This window comes from Botrytis cinerea, chromosome 9 (genome assembly GCF_000143535.2).
Source record: "Botrytis cinerea B05.10 chromosome 9, complete sequence".
Classification (NCBI taxonomy): domain Eukaryota; kingdom Fungi; phylum Ascomycota; class Leotiomycetes; order Helotiales; family Sclerotiniaceae; genus Botrytis; species Botrytis cinerea.
Window position 1 is genome coordinate 805,048 of NC_037318.1, and position 17,360 is coordinate 822,407.

At 43.9% G+C, this 17,360-nt stretch overlaps 6 protein-coding genes across 6 annotated transcripts; 3 read left to right on the top strand and 3 right to left on the bottom strand.

The window, feature by feature from the left end:
- Positions 1 to 452: 452 nt before the first annotated feature.
- Positions 453 to 3,288, bottom strand: Bctsr1. Its single transcript, XM_001554531.2, has 2 exons — positions 3,019 to 3,288; positions 453 to 2,971 (listed from the first exon to the last, which is right to left on the bottom strand). The coding sequence occupies exons 1-2, from the start codon at positions 3,128 to 3,130 to the stop codon at positions 654 to 656; spliced, it is 2,430 nt and encodes an 809-aa protein (XP_001554581.1). The 5' UTR covers positions 3,131 to 3,288; the 3' UTR covers positions 453 to 653.
- Positions 3,289 to 3,350: 62 nt separating this feature from the next.
- Bcutp7 lies at positions 3,351 to 5,353 on the top strand. The gene is made up of 2 exons (XM_001554530.2): positions 3,351 to 4,146; positions 4,193 to 5,353. Exons 1-2 carry the CDS (start codon positions 3,460 to 3,462, stop codon positions 5,165 to 5,167), a joined length of 1,662 nt encoding a protein of 553 aa, XP_001554580.1. The 5' UTR covers positions 3,351 to 3,459; the 3' UTR covers positions 5,168 to 5,353.
- Positions 5,354 to 5,379: 26 nt separating this feature from the next.
- Positions 5,380 to 6,872, bottom strand: Bcpio1. Its single transcript, XM_001554529.2, has 2 exons — positions 6,279 to 6,872; positions 5,380 to 6,080 (listed from the first exon to the last, which is right to left on the bottom strand). Exons 1-2 carry the CDS (start codon positions 6,446 to 6,448, stop codon positions 5,444 to 5,446), a joined length of 807 nt encoding a protein of 268 aa, XP_001554579.1. The 5' UTR covers positions 6,449 to 6,872; the 3' UTR covers positions 5,380 to 5,443.
- Positions 6,873 to 6,950: 78 nt separating this feature from the next.
- On the top strand, positions 6,951 to 9,843 carry Bcade12. Its single transcript, XM_024694969.1, has 11 exons — positions 6,951 to 6,999; positions 7,063 to 7,227; positions 7,282 to 7,296; positions 7,356 to 7,412; positions 7,473 to 7,489; positions 7,542 to 7,571; positions 7,646 to 7,825; positions 7,878 to 7,960; positions 8,014 to 8,183; positions 8,234 to 8,912; positions 8,972 to 9,843. Exons 2-11 carry the CDS (start codon positions 7,198 to 7,200, stop codon positions 9,001 to 9,003), a joined length of 1,293 nt encoding a protein of 430 aa, XP_024550762.1. The 5' UTR covers positions 6,951 to 6,999; positions 7,063 to 7,197; the 3' UTR covers positions 9,004 to 9,843.
- A 438-nt stretch (positions 9,844 to 10,281) lies between these two features.
- On the bottom strand, positions 10,282 to 12,271 carry BCIN_09g02220 (hypothetical protein). Its single transcript, XM_024694970.1, has 4 exons — positions 11,621 to 12,271; positions 11,368 to 11,555; positions 11,201 to 11,319; positions 10,282 to 11,074 (listed from the first exon to the last, which is right to left on the bottom strand). The coding sequence occupies exons 1-4, from the start codon at positions 12,018 to 12,020 to the stop codon at positions 10,357 to 10,359; spliced, it is 1,425 nt and encodes a 474-aa protein (XP_024550763.1). The 5' UTR covers positions 12,021 to 12,271; the 3' UTR covers positions 10,282 to 10,356.
- A 2,135-nt stretch (positions 12,272 to 14,406) lies between these two features.
- Positions 14,407 to 17,326, top strand: BCIN_09g02230 (hypothetical protein). Its single transcript, XM_024694971.1, has 8 exons — positions 14,407 to 15,187; positions 15,238 to 15,316; positions 15,373 to 15,418; positions 15,488 to 15,657; positions 15,716 to 15,755; positions 15,829 to 16,348; positions 16,412 to 16,604; positions 16,677 to 17,326. Exons 1-8 carry the CDS (start codon positions 15,020 to 15,022, stop codon positions 17,219 to 17,221), a joined length of 1,761 nt encoding a protein of 586 aa, XP_024550764.1. The 5' UTR covers positions 14,407 to 15,019; the 3' UTR covers positions 17,222 to 17,326.
- The last annotated feature ends 34 nt before the right edge of the window (positions 17,327 to 17,360 follow it).

Sequence of the window (17,360 nt, forward strand, 5' to 3'; positions counted from 1 at the left end):
ATCGCCTCGACAATTATGTGGAAAGCTGAAGAAAAGCTCAAAGACTACAATCACTACGCCAGCCAGAAAGAGAAGAAAAAAGTCAGTGTGGCTGGGTCTTTCCAGAATTCACCAGTCACCAGCTGGAGCGGATTGAGATTAAGAGTCATTCTCCTTATGTCTACCCTTCGACATGATTGACCGAAAGGAGTTCAGAAATGCGCCATACCTGATGGTGGGTTTGCTGGCCAATTTACCGAGCCATTTGAATGATCTCTAATCAAGGAAACAAAATAAATACTGAATGGATGACCATCTGGCTGTTCGTATCACAGCCGATGGGGGATGACAGCCAGTTTCGCAGCTTGTCAGATAGCTTCTTTAGAGCTTGCTACGAATGACGGTATTATACTGGATCATATGATTGTAAGCTTAAAATATAGTCAATTCATGCGCCATAGTCACTGGGGTCTTGCAAGTAGTGCTAAATTTTGATTCATTTGTTATTGTATCTTCATAAAATACGTATAGCGAAAATCGTAAAGACGTCACTATACACAAGGATATTTCAATCCGCTCGTCTTCCCGTCCGAGATTCATAATTTCATTTGTCCAAATACCCATTTAACCTATACTCTTAACTCCGCCTATTTTCCCATAGCAAAGAAAAAAATCTATTCCATGGCGACGTCTCTGTCTCCTGCCATATCTTCCGAAAGTCCATCAGAAACTGGATCCCAAGACCTCGCGTTTCTTGGCCACATTCTCTTGTACAGACTAACTCCCACGGCATCTTGAGGATTAATCTTACCATCAAATGTCGCCTTGAAGTATCCATGGGTACCCAAGCTCTCCTTGATGAAACCACTTCTTCCTCTCTTGGTCCATAATTGGAGTGCCTTGAACCATTCCACATCTTCACGATTGAAGAACATGTAACGGACAGTAACGAGTCTCTTGTGAATCTTGTAAGGGTGACCAGTCAAAATGATACGCTTAGCAATAATTCGAGAAGTAGATGGTGGTAGCGATGTACCAGTACCGATCAAAAGGAGAGGCGCGGAAGATGGCGCGGACTCGGAAGGTCGTTGGAAGAACAGGGTTGGAATAGAACCCCACGAGAGAGGCCCAATGAAAGAGGCGACGGTTGATTGGCCTGGGTGGAGGAAACGATCGAATTTGTGAACGTCATTGGGCGTGTTGCCACCTTGAGAGAAAAGTGGGTTGACAACGAAGCGGCGAGGTCCGCATTGCACAATCATCTCGCTCTTGGATTTGATAGGAGAAGGATAGTCAGAGCTGAGGGTGAAATTGATGTTTAAGACAGCCTTCTTGTGTTCGTGACGGAGAAGAGAAAATGCACTCAGAGGTTGAGAAGCATTATATGTTGATTGCAACGAACTGGGTACATTGCGAAGGTGGACATGAACTCTAGTTCCTGCAGCCACTCCACCGACCAATGCCTCACGAGTGACTTGACTACGAGATGATTTGTAGTCAGGTACTTGGAGTAGGCGCCTCCAATCTTCAGGTTCGTATGCCCTGTCTTCAGCTTCTTCCCAAGGACTGGTGCGCAGGCTTTTTAGACCACGAAATTTTGCAAGACGCTCACGTGCTAAAACATTTGGGTGAAGTTCAATCTCGTCCGGAAATTCCCGGTCTTCTGCTGCCTCATCGGTTTTACGTCTTCTGAAAGCAGCTAGTTGCTCTGCCTCTGCCTCATCATCTGGATTGGGATCCAAAAACATCTCTGATTGTGGATATTCTGATGGCGCAGCTTCTGTAGGTTCTCTTGGTGCAAGACCTTCAGCCCCATCTTGAGGAAGAGCAGGTGTGTCCATTGTCATTTCTTCGTCATCAAAATCTTCCATGTCGGAGCCTGAATCGGAGAAATGGTCCCCGAGAAACCATGCTGATTGATAGTTGGATGTACCTTTAGGAAGTCGTTTTGGTGCAGCAGGCAAATGCGTCTCATCGTCAGAGAAGTAGTGGTGATCATCAAGTAGTACACCGCGCTTCTCTGTTGGGGCAACGGACATAGCGGCATCATCATCGTCCTCCATCATAATCCCTTCAGGTGCAAGTTCCGCAAGATCATCCTGATCTTCACCGGGCGTTTCAAGGACAGTCTCATCGTTAGAATCATCCGTAGCCATTTCGTCCGTTCGCCTCTTTTTAGAGGCCAATGGCGCAGCTGTTATCTTCTCAATCTGGAAATCGCCCCAGTCTCCAACTGAGATCAATCTATCCGCTTTCAATCCCTTGCCTCTGACAAAACCAGTCAGTACAACATTTTGCTGCTCGTTTGTTGGCCATTGAACTTCATCAACCAACATCCAACTTCTTTCTTCCCTCCATCGAATTCCTTTCGGGGCTAAAGTACATAATGACCTCATCAAATTGGCGCATTCTTGTCTTGAGTCTAGGTTGTGTACTTTTTCTTGGTCCGGGTGGAAGTGCTGAACGTATGATTTGAGCGATGAAAGAATTCCAGGTCTTCGTTTGGGTGGCTCAATCTTGTCAAGTCCTTGCACAACAGTCAAGGTAGTCGACAATCCCTGGCTTTCCACACTGCGGATAATAAGTTCACCTAACTCATCAACTTCTTGTTCCGGCGACAAGATAAAGACTACAAAGTCCGCCACTCTACTAGCATTCATGCAGCTGAACAACTCCTTCTTGGTGATAATATATTGAACCTTCTGCTTGAATCTGTCGATGTCGGCACGAACAATTCCTTCTTCGGGAACATCAATATCAACGTCCAGACTTCCAGTCAAACTTCGGACTGCAGCTGCAGCATTTGCATCATCGCATAGCGGTACGAGAGCTACAATTCTTGGTGCGCCATCACGTCCTTGGAAAACATTCAAGTCCCTCTGATGTTCCTTGTGTTTTGTGTTCTGCTTTTGGCGGGCTTGATTACGACGATCAAATTTCGACATAAGTTGTTGATGAGGAGATTTTCGGTGGCTCAAATCTTGCACCTTGCCTACGAAGATTAGCATTTACTCGTTTCATGTACGGATCAAAGCTGACCTTTTGACAATTCTTTCAATGCGCCTTTAGAAGCCTTTCGTGACTTGAAAGCTTTGTGGGTTGTTTTTGTTGTACTCCTATGGGAGTGCTGTCCAGTAGGTGCTGGAGCCATATTGCCGTTGCCTCCGGCTTTAAATCTGAAAGGAATAGAAGCCAGATTGGAATTTTCAAATATCCAATTTTTCAAATTTTGACTCAACAGATGGAATTTATTTGAATTTAGATCACAACGTGGGGCTTGAGATTTTTTTGTGCGATAAGTTAAAGTTCTTATCTCTTTTATCGCTTATCGTTGAGACTTTTTTTGCCAGCGGCCGCTTGTTCCGCCTTCAGAATATTTTCTACGGAACTCAATAGTTTACAAATATTTGCGCTCTCCTGGAATAGGTAGTCGAAACACTGTCAATTCTACTTCGACCGAGAATCGCTAGTCATATCAACATGGCAGATATAATGGAGTTGACAGATAATTCCCCTTCGAATGGAGCGGTACCTATCAAACGAGCTAGAACAGAGCTGGCCACCACAGAATCAGAGTCGCAGTCGCAATTACGCCGTCGCAAGGAAGCAAATAAAGCATATGGCAGAGGAGGAAAGATCCCCATACATTCAATCAAGGATAAAAAGCTTAGAGGGAATCTTAAGAAGCTCGAGGCACGAAACAAAACGGCGATACTTAGAGCAAAAGATGCCGAGATTTTACTTGAGAACGAAGACGGTTTCTTAGAACCGGAAAATGAATTGGAACGAACATACAAGGTCCGACAGGATGAGATTAAACAGAGTGTACCTCTCGAGACTGCAAAGAAAGGATTCGAGCTTAAGTTGGATCAATTAGGACCATATGTGTGCGACTATACAAGAAACGGAAAGGACCTCTTATTGGCTGGTAGGAAAGGTCATGTCGCGACAATGGACTGGAGGGAAGGAAAATTGGGATGTGAATTACAACTTGGAGAAACTGTCAGAGATGCAAAATGGTTACACAACAACCAGCTGTTTGCAGTTGCGCAAAAGAAATATGTTTACATATATGATGGAGCAGGTGTTGAGCTGCACTGTTTGAAGAAACATATCGAGGTTACGAATATGGAATTCCTTCCTTACCACTACCTTTTGGCTACTGTGGTATGTAAAAACAGCCATTTCAACTTTTCATATCTGACTTTTCTAGGGAAATGCTGGACACTTAAAATATCAAGACATCTCAACCGGTCAAATGGTTATGGAAATGCCCACGAAATTGGGATCGCCTACCTCTCTTACTCAGAACCCTCGAAATGCAATCCTTCATATGGGTCATCAAAACGGAACAGTCACCTTATGGTCGCCTAATTCTACTACGCCGCTAGTCAAATTATTGGCACATCGTGGTCCAGTACGATCATTAGCTGTAGATAGAGAGGGTAGATACATGGTTTCTACTGGACAAGACATGAAGATGTCTGTCTGGGATGTTCGAATGTTCAAAGAAGTCAATAGTTATTTTACACGACAGCCAGCTTCGTCAGTTGCTATTTCTGACCGAGGATTAACAGCTGTCGGATGGGGCACTCAAGTTTCTATCTGGCGGGGTCTTTTCTCCAAAAGCTCTCTAGAACAGGAGAAAATACAAAGTCCGTACATGGCATGGGGTGGCGAGGGCAATCGAATTGAGCGTGTACGTTGGTGTCCATTTGAGGATGTGTTGGGAACTTCGCACGATTCCGGGTTCTCGTCGATATTGGTTCCAGGTGCTGGAGAAGCCAACTTCGATGCTCTGGAGGTTAATCCATTCGAGACCACTAAGCAACGACAAGAGGCTGAAGTGAAATCGTTGCTCAATAAGCTCCAACCAGAAATGATCTCATTGGACCCCAATTACATTGGTAATCTTGACCTGAGATCTGATGAGCAGAGGAAGGCCGAGAAAGATTTAGACAAAAAGCCAGAAGATCCAATGGCTAAGATTAAGAACAGGGGTAGAGGTAAGAACAGTAGTTTGAGAAAGTACCTAAGAAAGAAGAGTTCTAGAGGTATTATAGATGATCAGAGGGACAGAATCGAAGAATTGAGAAAGAGTCAGATGCAAAGGGAGAAGAACAGGCTAAAATCTACCGAGGAGGAACTTGGGCCAGCACTCGGTCGCTTCGCGAAGAAAAGTGCTTAGATAATTTGGTGCATTATTGTTGATATCACACACTATGCAAGGCGCTTTAAGGCATAGTGTAGGGATTGGGAAAAGAACTCTGTGGCGCCTGGCGTTTGAAGTTATTATCGAGGCGTCGCGCTCTACTTGTAGTAGAGCGTGGAGTGGTTGAGCTGTTAAATAATGAGAATATATGCTACCACTACAAGGGATTCTCTCCCATTCCAAGTGAATGTCCAAGTTTATATTCAGTATGATGAGATGCATTATCTTCCTTTAGAGTACATGCAGCCCTGATTACTTTAGTTGCTCCAAACCCTCTGTCGCTTTTGGGCCACCTCGTTCTTTGCTGACCCTCTCCGCTCCGCTGCCCTTCCATGCGCTCTCAATTAAACCAATGATGTGTTCCATTCCGACTCCTCCCTTGACCTGGGCAAAGACAGTTGGGCCTCCTTCTCTCATCTTTCTCGCATCCCTATCCATAACATCCAAATCTGCACCCACGGCTTCGGCCAAGTCTGTCTTGTTCACCACTAAAAGATCGCTCTGAGTGATTCCCGGGCCTCCTTTCCTGGGAATCTTGTCACCTCCACTAACATCAATGACGTAGATGATGTAATCCGCCAACTCTCTGGAGTAGTTAGCGGCCAAGTTATCACCTCCCGATTCGATAAGTAATATGTCGGAAGTGAATTCGCGGTGCAAATCTTCAAGAGCAGCAAGGTTGGCCGAGATATCTTCACGCACAGCTGCATGAGGGCATCCACCGGTTTCGATGGCACGGATACGAGATGCAGGCAGAGCTTTGTGTTTAGTGAGGAACTCAGCGTCTTCTCGGGTAAAGATATCATTGGTAACGGCTGCGATTGAGTATTTCTCTCTCAGGGCATTGCAGAGTGCCAGCATCAATGCCGTTTTGCCGGAACCTACAGGTCTGAACCATTGTTAGCAAATAAATCACTCACAGTGACTCTTCGAGTGATGACTGCAAAAATGAGGACAAGGGGACATCCATAAAATGAAACATTTGACAACAGAACTCGGAGTAATGGCACGTGACTGGTATACTCCTCATGTCATGGAGGGGTGTTTGGACAAAACAGTTTCACGAATGGGACTCAGGAACACGTACCCTCCAATACCAACGGTAAAGGCTCTCTCAGACCAATTTCTGCCCTCTATGATTGGCATTTCCCTGCCCATGTAACTACCAGGCCCATCGAGAATCTCATGAGTATGTCCATGGTCACCAGCTGGGTGATCGTGAGAGTGGGTTGGACCTCCTTCGTGAGAATGAGACATGATGAAAGTGTGTATGATCTGGATAACTTATGAACGTATGAGTGTTGGAGAGATCACAAGCTGTTTGAAAAGCAACAAGTAATATGAACAATCCACTTCGGTGTGATATTACGATGTATTCCCAACAAACAAAAGGATTTTCTGGGGATCTTCGAAACCAGCCTGTTGCAATCTCCCATTTGCAAGAAAGTTAAACCTAAATAGTCCCATGCAAGGCGCCCCTCTTCATTGGCCTGTGTGATTACTTTTACACGATGAATGCACGATACTGTGCAAACGAAATATGGATATCAAGTAGACAACTGCAATGGGCCAACGAAGCACATGCTTGAGATGTCTTGTTACTTAATCTAATCGATAATGAACGGGGAGTATGGCAATGTATGCGAATGAGCGACGGGTGAAGGATGGATGGCTTCATTTCACGTGATTTCACAATGAGTCAACGTCACCCGCTCATGCTGAAAAAAAAAATGCCCCGCCAATTTAGTGCTACAATAGTGATATAAAACCCCCACCATCCCACATCAATTAATTCCTGTTCCCTTAAGGTGCGTTCCGTCTCCACATCACTTAACACACAGAGTGCGGGAAAGGTTTCTAACAGATCATAGGCATACAATTCCATTTCTAGAAAACGAATATTTACTTGTTGCTCTCATCAATTGATCCGGCATTTCGACTTGGACGCGATTGTAACGAATTCTATCATCAGACTATCAAAATAAACAGATTCAACGATTTTCAAGATGGCAACAGTTGTTCTTGGTGCTCAATGGGTACGTGCCTTCTGCGAAGATCCGCGGAGATCGAATACTGACGTGCGAGGGTAGGGCGATGAAGGAAAGGTATGGCACACTGGGTTGGGAGGAATTCGTGTTTGGAAATTTAACTGAGGGTGGATTAGGGGAAACTTGTCGATGTCCTCTGCAGTGAGGAGTTGAGATTGTGCTGTCGTGCACAGGTAAATCTACCTCATAAGTTTCTCGCAAGCAATATGTGTCTAACATCGGATAAAATATAGGGCGGAAACAACGCAGGGTAAATTGATGCGATGAAAGAAACTGGGGTATCATCTAACTTACAATCATAGACATACAATTGTGGCCAATGGAGTGACATAGTGAGTATTCGTGAGAAGCGACTGTCAGAGTTCAAAAACATCTTCGGACACTCGGCTAATAAAATATCGAACAGCGACTTCCACATTTTACCTAGTGGTCTCCTCAACCCCGACTGCCAGAATTTGGTAGGAAGTGGATGCGTAGTCCACATTCCTGGCCTCCTTAAAGAACTTGCCGCTATCGATGGCAAGATTCCAGTTCCAGCAGGCAAAAAGCCTCCCAGAGAGAGATTATTGATCAGTGACCGATGCCAGTAGGTTTTGCAATCTTCGGTACAACTGAACGTTTCTGACAGTAAGCTACAGTGTCGTTCTTGATCTCCATCAGAAATTAGATGGACTCGAAGAGGCCGAACTTGGAGGTGGTAAAATTGGTACTACCGGCAAAGGTAATATACACTTCGTCTTATATAGAAAACACTCATTTTTAACAAATTAAAAGGTATCGGTCCTTGTTATTCAACAAAAATGGCGAGAAGCGGTGTCAGAGTTGCCGATATCTTCCGGGAGAGTTATTTCGAGGAGAAGGTCCGAAGCATGGCAGCTGGCGCCAAGAAGAGATTTGGGGACTTGTTGCAGTATGATGTCGAGGAGGAGCTTGCTAGATTCAAGGTAAACTTGATGATCCTGATTAAATGGCTTCTTTTTTAACATCTTCTCAGACCTACAGGGCTGAATTAGCAGATATGGTTGTTGACCAACTCCCCCTACTCGTCGACGCGCAGAAATCCGACGCACCTATGCTAATCGAGGGCGCAAATGCTATTATGTTGGACATTGATGCCGGTACATATCCATTCGTGACGAGCTCAAACACAGGCCTCGGTGGTATTTTCACCGGTCTCAGCGGTTTGAACCCAAGAAAGGTCAAGAACATCTACGGAGTGGTCAAAGCCTATACTACACGTGTGGGAGGTGGCCCATTCCCAACAGAAGATCTAGGAGAAGTTGGTACAACATTGCAAGAAGTTGGCAGAGAATTCGGTGTGACGACCGGTCGTCGACGAAGATGTGGTTGGTTGGATCTAGTGGTTGTCAAATACTCGACGGCTATCAACAGTTACACCGCCATCAACCTCACAAAGCTCGACATTCTTGATTCCTTCAAAGAAATCAAGGTTGCCGTCGCTTATCGTGATCCCGCAACTGGCGAAACATTAGACTCATTCCCTGCTGATCTTGAAAGGCTGGAGACACTTGAACCACAGTATGTCACATTACCAGGTTGGAATCAACCAACCACTGGTTGCCGTAGCTACTATGATCTTCCATCCGCGTGTCGCAAATACTGCGAATTCATTGAGAAAGAAGTTGGCGTTCCAATCAAGTTCATTGGAGTTGGTGAGTGTTTTATCCAGTTATTTTTTAATCATATCGGATCACTAATATAAGAATTTCAGGCCCATCGAGAGATGATATGATCACAAAATAGATCACAGGTTTTGTTTTCCACCATTTACGAGTCCCTTGTATGTTCCTAAAGATAAAAAATTAGATCTTAGTAGCAATAGATAGACACTGCAATTTAGTCTTGTTTTCAATTCATCCATTCATTGGCGCCTCCGTACGTCATAATCTCGACGGAAAACCTCGCATTTACTTCCAGCAAAATGTAATGGGGAACCTATTTCTCTCATTTGTTCCTCATCTCTTACCACTTTTCAGGGAATTTGTTGTTCTAGTAAAATAAGCACGTGGATGGGGCTTCACCGAATTTTCGTTCTGTTTGTAGGGAGTTTCACTGCTTTCTTTGGTAATAACAGTCGGGATCGAATCAAACGAGTAAAAAGCTTTGCATCGCTAAGGCCATCCTACGCCCCATCTGCTTTGCAAGTTTAGCGTGATTAGGAGATGAAGTCGTTTTGCGGTTATGGGTTTCTTTGAGAAGAATTTGAACGTACCCATAACTTCTATAGCTTTTTTGGCTTTGAAGGGTACTAAGCAGGCCCTGGTATTCCGGGCTGTAATCGAAGGTTACAAAATATCACTTAGTGAGTCTGATGACAGTTTAATTCTGGACCTCGCCGACGTGTATGTATCATTTGGGGGAGCTCAACCATAGCGTCTATGCTCTGATATAATTCGCATTTTTGGTGGCATTTCGGATGGCCTCTCACGGAAAGGCTAGTACATCATCTCTAGATGTAAGCCCCCAGAATTCTAAAAGATAGATAAAGAGAAGTTGCGTAGAAGGCTGTAATTAAAAGTTCTAATGCCTGAATCAGATGGATTTTATAATTTATACTAGGTATAATGAATAGTACCATTGAATACTCGGATACTTTTCGCTAGGTTGACGAAAGCAAAATTGCATGATGAAGAACGTGCTTGAACTCTACGTGCGCCCTGGGGATGATTTATCATATCAACCAGATCGGAGCTTCACTGATTGTATCTGTATTATCTCAACACTATTTGTTTCAAGGATTGCGGTAGTGATGTTCCATTTTCAGCTTGAGAGGTGTTTCGGGGGAAGAGAGACATGTGCAACCGATCCTCTCTTCTACAGCTTCCACTTGTAATTTATTTTCCCCCTTATATTCTCTCTGTTCTTTTCTCTCCTCGGAGTTGGACTGATTTCATACTTTAACTGTTAGATTGACATGTAAAAAGAGAGAAGGCAATCATGTGGCCCTTTTCACATCACAGACTTCTCTTCTAGTTTATGAAGTATCTTCATGATTGAATTTTGAAGCTAGAAGTACATCTTTGGATTCAACAAAGGTTACAGGTGATTTATAATTGACTCGTACTGAGGTATTGAATATCTTCTATGGCTCACGAATCAATTAACATGTTTGGCAGCAACCTTAGCACCGTTCTTACTCTCCACGGTCATAGTAACGCGTTCAAGGTATTCCAAAACCTCATCCCTATTTTCGATGAGCTGGATTTCTTGCGCCAATCGAACCAGAAGGTAGGACAGTTGGATCAGAACTTGGTTCTGAGCAGGACACATTCGGATGCCTCCTAAAAATGGCTCGTATTGCCATTTCGATTCCGAAAGTGGCCGGTTGATATCTAGCCATCGATCTGGTCTAAAGACATCTGCATCTGCTCCCCATATGGTAGGATCCTTTTGCAATGTGTAAAGGTCCAACTTGACCACAGTACCCTTGGGCACAAAGATTGGGAACTGACCGTCTTCCCCACCTCCTTTTGTTAACACTGTATCTTTCAAAGATATCTTGCCTAGTCTTGAAGCGGCTGGATGCAAACGTAAGGACTCGTTGATTATGTCCTTGGTAACCCTCAATAATCGTAGGAATTCAAATGGCAATGCTTGACTTGTGCTGATACCATCAACCTCCGCTTTAAGCTTTTTCCGTTCTGCGGGGTGACGAGCAAGTTCAAATATAATATCCCCAAAAGCGATCGCAGCTGTATCTCGAGCAGGGAAGAAAACGTTGATAATATGCATGCGGAGATCATATGGATCTTGAGTCATCTTCGCCATCTCTTCGAGGAGAACATATCTTTTGAGCCCCGTTTGTTCATCTTCACTGCGCTGTTTCTCCAAGGCTATAGATACACATTTGTAAACGAACGCGTGGACATTTGTATAGGCTTCTTTCCACCAGGGATCGAAGTAAAGAGGCCATCAGATAGGCCGAAAGATCAGAAGTAACGCCAGCCCCGAAAGAGAGCGGTCAAATGATTTCATGAACACATCCGTTGCGACGGGTGTCTGTTCCGCAAGGCATTCTGTCGAGTCGCCAAACAAGAACTCTGTCAATGTATCAAGGAACTATGAAATTGCTAGTCAGTAAGTTTTATGCTTCACGTTGATATATACTAGAGTATCATAATGATGACTGATCAATCGTTTGACTGGAGGGAGCATGTCAAAGGTCGAGCCATCTTTTGGGATGTGTGTCAAAAATCGCGCAACGTGATTTTCAAAATTATCCAAATCCGCGATCTCAGCTCTACTGAAGGTCGGCCGAACAAGTGATCTTGAATGCTTCCAGAATTCGCCGTCCTCTGGTATCAAACAGTAATTAGCGGCTTTAACAATCATATTTCTTTGTATTTGGGCTCAGCAATACCTGTAAAGATTCCACGACCGAGGAAGGGGAGGCCGATGGTTCCCCTCATGAAGCCTACGCCCCAATCGTTGAAGGACGACGTACAAATTGCCTGAATATTCTCTGGCTGAGACGTCTGAAGCTCTTTGCCCAATGAATTCACCAAGAATGTCTGCCCATACTTTCGATGAAGTGCTCCGTACGCTTCTGAACGACGTCCTGCTGCGTCTGCCTTTTGGATCTGGATAAATGTATCGAGACCTAAGATCGGGTCCCAACTTTGTACCTTGGGGATAGATCTACAGCCATGGACTCGAATGGCTTCTGCAGCTCGTCTGCTCCTGGTCCATGTGACAAGAATATAGTAGGATGTAAAGGTTGCAAGAACAATAGTGCCAACAATAGTCAATGGCGACGACATTTTTTTGGAGGCCAAAATCTCAGATAAAAGAAGAGATTTGGAGAAGAACTACGATGGAGAACCTCTATACTGCGTAGAGCCCGGCAGAATTTGTCATGAGGCATAGCTGTAGGTTGGTATGCACAAACATTTGGGATCTTACTTACTACCCTGCTACGTGTGCGGCAAAGCATTTGGAAATAAAATTCATAGTTCCAGGGGTGATATGTTGCAAAGGAAGGCTACCCGGTCTGTTTCCTCTGGACACTTCCATGAAAACAATGCTGCATGTCATCGTAGCATCAGCTGCGGGAAGGAACCGACAGTCTCCTTCCGAAATCTCCACCCCAAGTATTTACTCAATATTCTTGCGCAATACAGTGTAGACTTTCGATGCATTCTTGCTGATGCGAAACCCTGTAATTAAGGACATGTGTCCCACCCCAGTAAACCAAACTGTCGGTACTGATCATGACAACAGGTCCTTGGAAAATCAGGCCACATGTACATCGTCTCATATATTCAATTTTGCCTCGTTGAACATCCCTGGACTACGAAATATAACAGTAGGAAGTCACAAGCCAATGACCCCTTTTCTTTCGCCCATAATTCCGTGAGTGTGATGTGCTACCACACTTGTTGAATTCAACCACACTCTGGAAATGTATTACGAAGGTTCTCGTGCAAATATCCACTACAATTGATGGCAGTTTCATAATAGGACTCTGTGTCGCATTTCCTTCCACCACTTGGCAATTGTACGGGATTTTGAACATCAAATGGTTTTATATATTCCCCGTTGTCCTATTTAGGGATGATTCGGCTCTATTTGAGGGTGCTCCAAATTTGCCCGCAATGATTGTGGGACGAGTACTCGCTGGAGCTCGCGGCAATGGTATGAATAAGTAGTCATTACTCTGTACTCGATGAACATAATAAAGAAACAGCACCCTATGTATATGGTACTAGTGTAATTTACCACCATTTTTTATGAGCTATCCAGGCTGACAGTGTCGTAACAGCTTTCCTTATGGTATAGGTAATGCTCTTCTCCAAGACAATCACTGAATGCAATGGAGCTCGTACTATCAATCAAGACCCTGGGTTAACTACAATTTCAACTTAGGAACAAACATTGGTCCTGTTATAGGCGGTGTGTTTGCAAGCTCCTCTGCTACTTGGCGTTAGGTAGTCTACACCAATCTTGTGATTGGCGGCATCTTTGACAACTCGAATATTTCCTATTCGTTTTCTCTTAACTAAAGAACCCTTCTGATGTTTCATTCTCATGGCCACCTGCAGCAGTGGGCCATTACTGTCAATGTACTATACTCCCCTTCGTAGTTACCGCTACACTGCGATTATGGCCACCGGAGCCGTTTATCTAAGACCGGACATTATAAACCATGGTATATCCGTGAAAGCGCTGTGACTCTTGTCGGCGGTGCCCTTGTGTGTAAGCTTAAGTCCAGCCACGTCTCTCACCCAGATCAAATCACCCATCTATGTGGCTCATGGCAGTCACAGCATAGGAGATGTGAATATTTATGGCTTCGAGGTACTTTTTGGTTGGGGTTTTGGTAGTTGGCTGCAAACGTCCTACTCGGTCATCCAGTCAGTATTGGAGCTGAGCCAAGTTGTTCATGCGGTCATCTTTATTGTATTCAGTAAGTAAACATTCAATAGTTTTCAATTCTATGCAAGCAAAATCAACTCACAATAGCTGAAGCTCAGTTGCTCGGCTTCGCCATATCATTGTCTATAGCCGGAGCTATTTTTGTGAGCTCTTCCCTCCATGGACTCGAAAATGTTCTACCCACCACACCAGTCAAAGAGATACAACTAGCAATCTCAGGGGCCAGTGGCACTTTCTTTAAGACGCTACAGCCAGAAGCACAAGGAGCCTGTTTGGAGGTTATAATTTCTTCATTGCGAAAAGTGTGAGTGAATCATCTTGCTACTTCTTCTTTCATCTAATACCATGATTTCCTAACACTTGTTAGATAAATCCTAGTATACATCGCAGCGGCAATAGGTTTTGTAACCTCACTACTTCTCTCTATAAGTTGGAACTGGTTCCCTTAAATTTCTATGAATATATGCTAACCATTCATCTAACAGAATCGGAGAATGGCGATTCAAGTCTAGATGTCTTTTCTAGACTTAGTCTATATAGACCAGGTGATTCCAGCCTTCACTCGGCCGAGGGTTTTCTCTACGCATGCTGTTTCTACTCCCGCATCCTTAGCGAAATCCCTTTTTGGAGATATCTCCGGCTTTTCCAAACTAGCTGATAGTTGATATGCGGGGTAAATTTAGTCTTGTACTACGTGAAAGTACCAGCTGAGATACCAAACGTCAAAAACTTGAAGCACTATTGATTTTAGCTTTTCTTTTCTTCAGCTTCGATCTAAATATGTCTCGTTCTCCAGGATGCATGTATGGTATTTCTCCATTATAACGTGCCAAAACATCTGAGGCTCATTTTCTTCCCATTATATTTGTACTTGTGGTACAACATATCCCTTGCTTATCATTGTGTTGCCACAATATAATACCGCGGCTTCAGAATATTCCCCCTCATCAGCCCCTCTCCTCATAGCAAGCCCATTCAATTCACCAGACAATGCATGAGCCCAATTGAACGGTTTAAACCCCCGATTCAAGATAGTTCAATCCAGATTAACCTATGAATCAACCTTATTATTCTTACCCCAGACTTTATATGCAGCCAAGGATATCAATATCTCGCCTTTGCAAATGGGTAATTTCCGTGCGCTGTGCTGGCGCGAAGAAACCCGAGGTTACACATTTGTATTGATAGGTATATATGGACTTAGCTATCTCATCTCATCCTATTAGCAAATTAGCCATTCAAAATCTTACATCCATTCACTCATCCATCTACCCATACCCCGCTCTCTTATTTCTTCAACGAAGATTTTCAATTCCCATGTCTTGTCTTCTTGAGCAATCAACACTCACGTAGAAACAATTGATAATACGCTGGATTGATCACCATGAGCAAATCATCCATTACACCTCCATCTGATAGTTTCGACGCCACGGAGGCCGAGAAAGTCGAGCACATTACGACACATGACAAAGTACCTGGCCATATCAACTACTATGAGAAAAACGGACTCCGAACATATGGCGACGATGAAGATCATGATCACGAGCCCGAAGTATGCTTTGTTTCCGAGAGAATTTATATCAATTGACTGACAGGGCGTAGATGTCTATGCGACGCTTTATGAGTCTAGTCGCAATGGCATTTTTGTGGACCGGATCACAGATTCCTGTGTATATCTTCGGTAAGGTCTGCGGGTGTTGTTCAAAATATATGTGAGAGCTGAAATTATGCGCCTAGGAGCCATTCCACCCTACATTTATTCTGATATCGGGGGTGTTGACCGGTGAGTACTTTTGATATCTAGATCCAAGTCTACGTAGTATCTGTTTACAGGAAGTTTAACAATATATAGGTGGATATGGCTTGTCCTTGCAAACCTGCTTGCTTTAGCGGGAGTGTGTCCATTTGTTGGAAGTCTCTCTGATATCCTCGGTCGTCGCTATGTCGCACTTTTGGGTGCTCTTTTTATCGTCGTCGGTATGATTGTTTGTTCCACCGCTCACACTATGAATATATTCATTGGTAAGTCCTAAAATAGCTTGAAGACACGGTGTTACACTCAAGCTAACACCATGAATAGGGGGGATGGCAATTGCGGGTATTGGAGCTGGCATTAATGAGTAAGTTTTCTAAAAAAAAATCTACTCCTAATAATCAAAGGGCGTTTAGAAAGCATAAACTTACAATAGTTAGACTCACTGCTTTAGCAGCTACCGCCGAATTGGCGCCCACCTCAAAGCGTGGAAAATATGTGGCCATTCTCGTTTTCACCATTCTTCCATTCTGTCCATCTGTAATGTGGGCCCAGCTTATAGCTTCACATGGCGGATGGCGTTGGTGTGGATTGCTATGCGGAGTATGGGCGTTCATCGGCTTCGCCCTAACTCTCGTTTTTTATTTCCCCCCTCCTCGAGTCAACTCGATAGGTCTATCCAATCGGGAAATCATACAACAGATTGATTTCGTGGGGGGTTTCTTGAGTGTAGCAGGAATGATTCTATTCATGGCTGGCATGCAATGGGGTGGCTACCAATACGACTGGAGTTCAGCACATGTTCTAGTACCTTTAATCCTAGGGGCCGCATTACTGATTATTTTCTGTTGTTGGGAAATATATGGGACGAAGTATCCTATGTTTCCATCTCGTTTAAAACAAGCGCCTAGAATTCTGGCTTTGACACTTGTCATAACATTTATATCTGGTGCTAATTTTGTACGTATGAGCTTTTATTTTCCTCCGAAACGCCTTTTGGCGGAAGATACTGACAAAAGCTAGTTTAGTATCATCATGTTTTGGCCTACTCAGGCTTTCAATGTATATGGACATGATCCTATCGGTGTAGGAGTTAGAGGGATACCCGTTGGCTTCTCAATTTTAGCAGGAGCTTGTATTGTGTTGTGGTTGCTTAGCGTGCTGAAAGGAAGAAATAAGGAACTGATGATTGTGAGCTCGGTGTTCATGACAGCTGGTATGTAATTCTCGAAACTGGGGTAAATAAGAGGAAATTTCCATTTTCATCTCGCTAATGCATATAATTTAGGATGTGGTGCACTTGCATGCGCCAACAGACACAACCTGTCAACGCTATGGGCTCTCCTCATAATCGCTGGATTAGGAATTGGAGGTATTGTCGTGCCAGCTTCGATAATAACGACAATAATATGTCCCGATGACTTGATCGCAACCGTTTCTGCCCTCACCCTCTCGATCCGAGTCATTGGTGGTAGCATAGGTTACTGCATCTACTACAACGTCTTCGTAAGCAAGTTTGTTCCTGCTGCCACTTTGCATATTGGAGGTGTTATGGCTCGACAACTCAACATTACAAACAAAACACTTATAGGAGAAGCTATTCACTTCACAGCTTCGTCTCTTCTCCCATTGCTCAAAACAATTCCAGGAATTGCAGGGAATGAAACCGCTTATCAAATGGTGGTGGTTGCAGGGCAAGACGCATATGCTGAAAGCTATGTTTACGTCTACTATGCTAGCACAGCATTTGGAGCAGTGAGCATTTTGGCCGCTTGTTTCCTTGGTGACATCAATGCATATATGGATGACCACGTAGCGGTGATCATGCATTGAAGTCTGAGGTTGAAATTGGCTTTTGGTGGATAAAGTTCGTCCTTTAGAAGTGCATGATCGAGATATACGTTTGACGCCTGATAAATACAAAACAATCAGATTGCATTCAGAATAGGATGAGTATCCAATAATGATTTCG

What these genes read in the sequence shown, in the direction of transcription:
- BCIN_09g02230 (XM_024694971.1), top strand. Translation starts at nt 15,020, where the DNA reads ATGAGCAAATCATCCATTACACCTCCATCTGATAGTTTCGACGCCACG. An exon ending in CACTATGAATATATTCATTG is followed by an intron (nt 15,658 to 15,715) that starts GTAAGTCCTAAA and finishes CACCATGAATAG; the next exon opens with GGGGGATGGCAATTGCGGGT. An exon ending in TTATATCTGGTGCTAATTTT is followed by an intron (nt 16,349 to 16,411) that starts GTACGTATGAGC and finishes GACAAAAGCTAG; the next exon opens with TTTAGTATCATCATGTTTTG.
- BCIN_09g02220 (XM_024694970.1), bottom strand. Translation starts at nt 12,020, where the DNA reads ATGTCGTCGCCATTGACTATTGTTGGCACTATTGTTCTTGCAACCTTT. An exon ending in CGGTCGTGGAATCTTTACAG is followed by an intron (nt 11,556 to 11,620) that starts GTATTGCTGAGC and finishes GTTTGATACCAG; the next exon opens with AGGACGGCGAATTCTGGAAG. An exon ending in GTCATCATTATGATACTCTA is followed by an intron (nt 11,320 to 11,367) that starts GTATATATCAAC and finishes GCAATTTCATAG; the next exon opens with TTCCTTGATACATTGACAGA.
- Bcade12 (XM_024694969.1), top strand. Translation starts at nt 7,198, where the DNA reads ATGGCAACAGTTGTTCTTGGTGCTCAATGG. An exon ending in TTGATCAGTGACCGATGCCA is followed by an intron (nt 7,826 to 7,877) that starts GTAGGTTTTGCA and finishes AGTAAGCTACAG; the next exon opens with TGTCGTTCTTGATCTCCATC. An exon ending in AATCAAGTTCATTGGAGTTG is followed by an intron (nt 8,913 to 8,971) that starts GTGAGTGTTTTA and finishes TAAGAATTTCAG; the next exon opens with GCCCATCGAGAGATGATATG.
- Bctsr1 (XM_001554531.2), bottom strand. Translation starts at nt 3,130, where the DNA reads ATGGCTCCAGCACCTACTGGACAGCACTCCCATAGGAGTACAACAAAA. An exon ending in ATTGAAAGAATTGTCAAAAG is followed by an intron (nt 2,972 to 3,018) that starts GTCAGCTTTGAT and finishes TAATCTTCGTAG; the next exon opens with GCAAGGTGCAAGATTTGAGC.
- Bcpio1 (XM_001554529.2), bottom strand. Translation starts at nt 6,448, where the DNA reads ATGTCTCATTCTCACGAAGGAGGTCCAACCCACTCTCACGATCACCCA. An exon ending in TTTACCGTTGGTATTGGAGG is followed by an intron (nt 6,081 to 6,278) that starts GTACGTGTTCCT and finishes ACAATGGTTCAG; the next exon opens with ACCTGTAGGTTCCGGCAAAA.
- Bcutp7 (XM_001554530.2), top strand. Translation starts at nt 3,460, where the DNA reads ATGGCAGATATAATGGAGTTGACAGATAATTCCCCTTCGAATGGAGCG. An exon ending in ACTACCTTTTGGCTACTGTG is followed by an intron (nt 4,147 to 4,192) that starts GTATGTAAAAAC and finishes TGACTTTTCTAG; the next exon opens with GGAAATGCTGGACACTTAAA.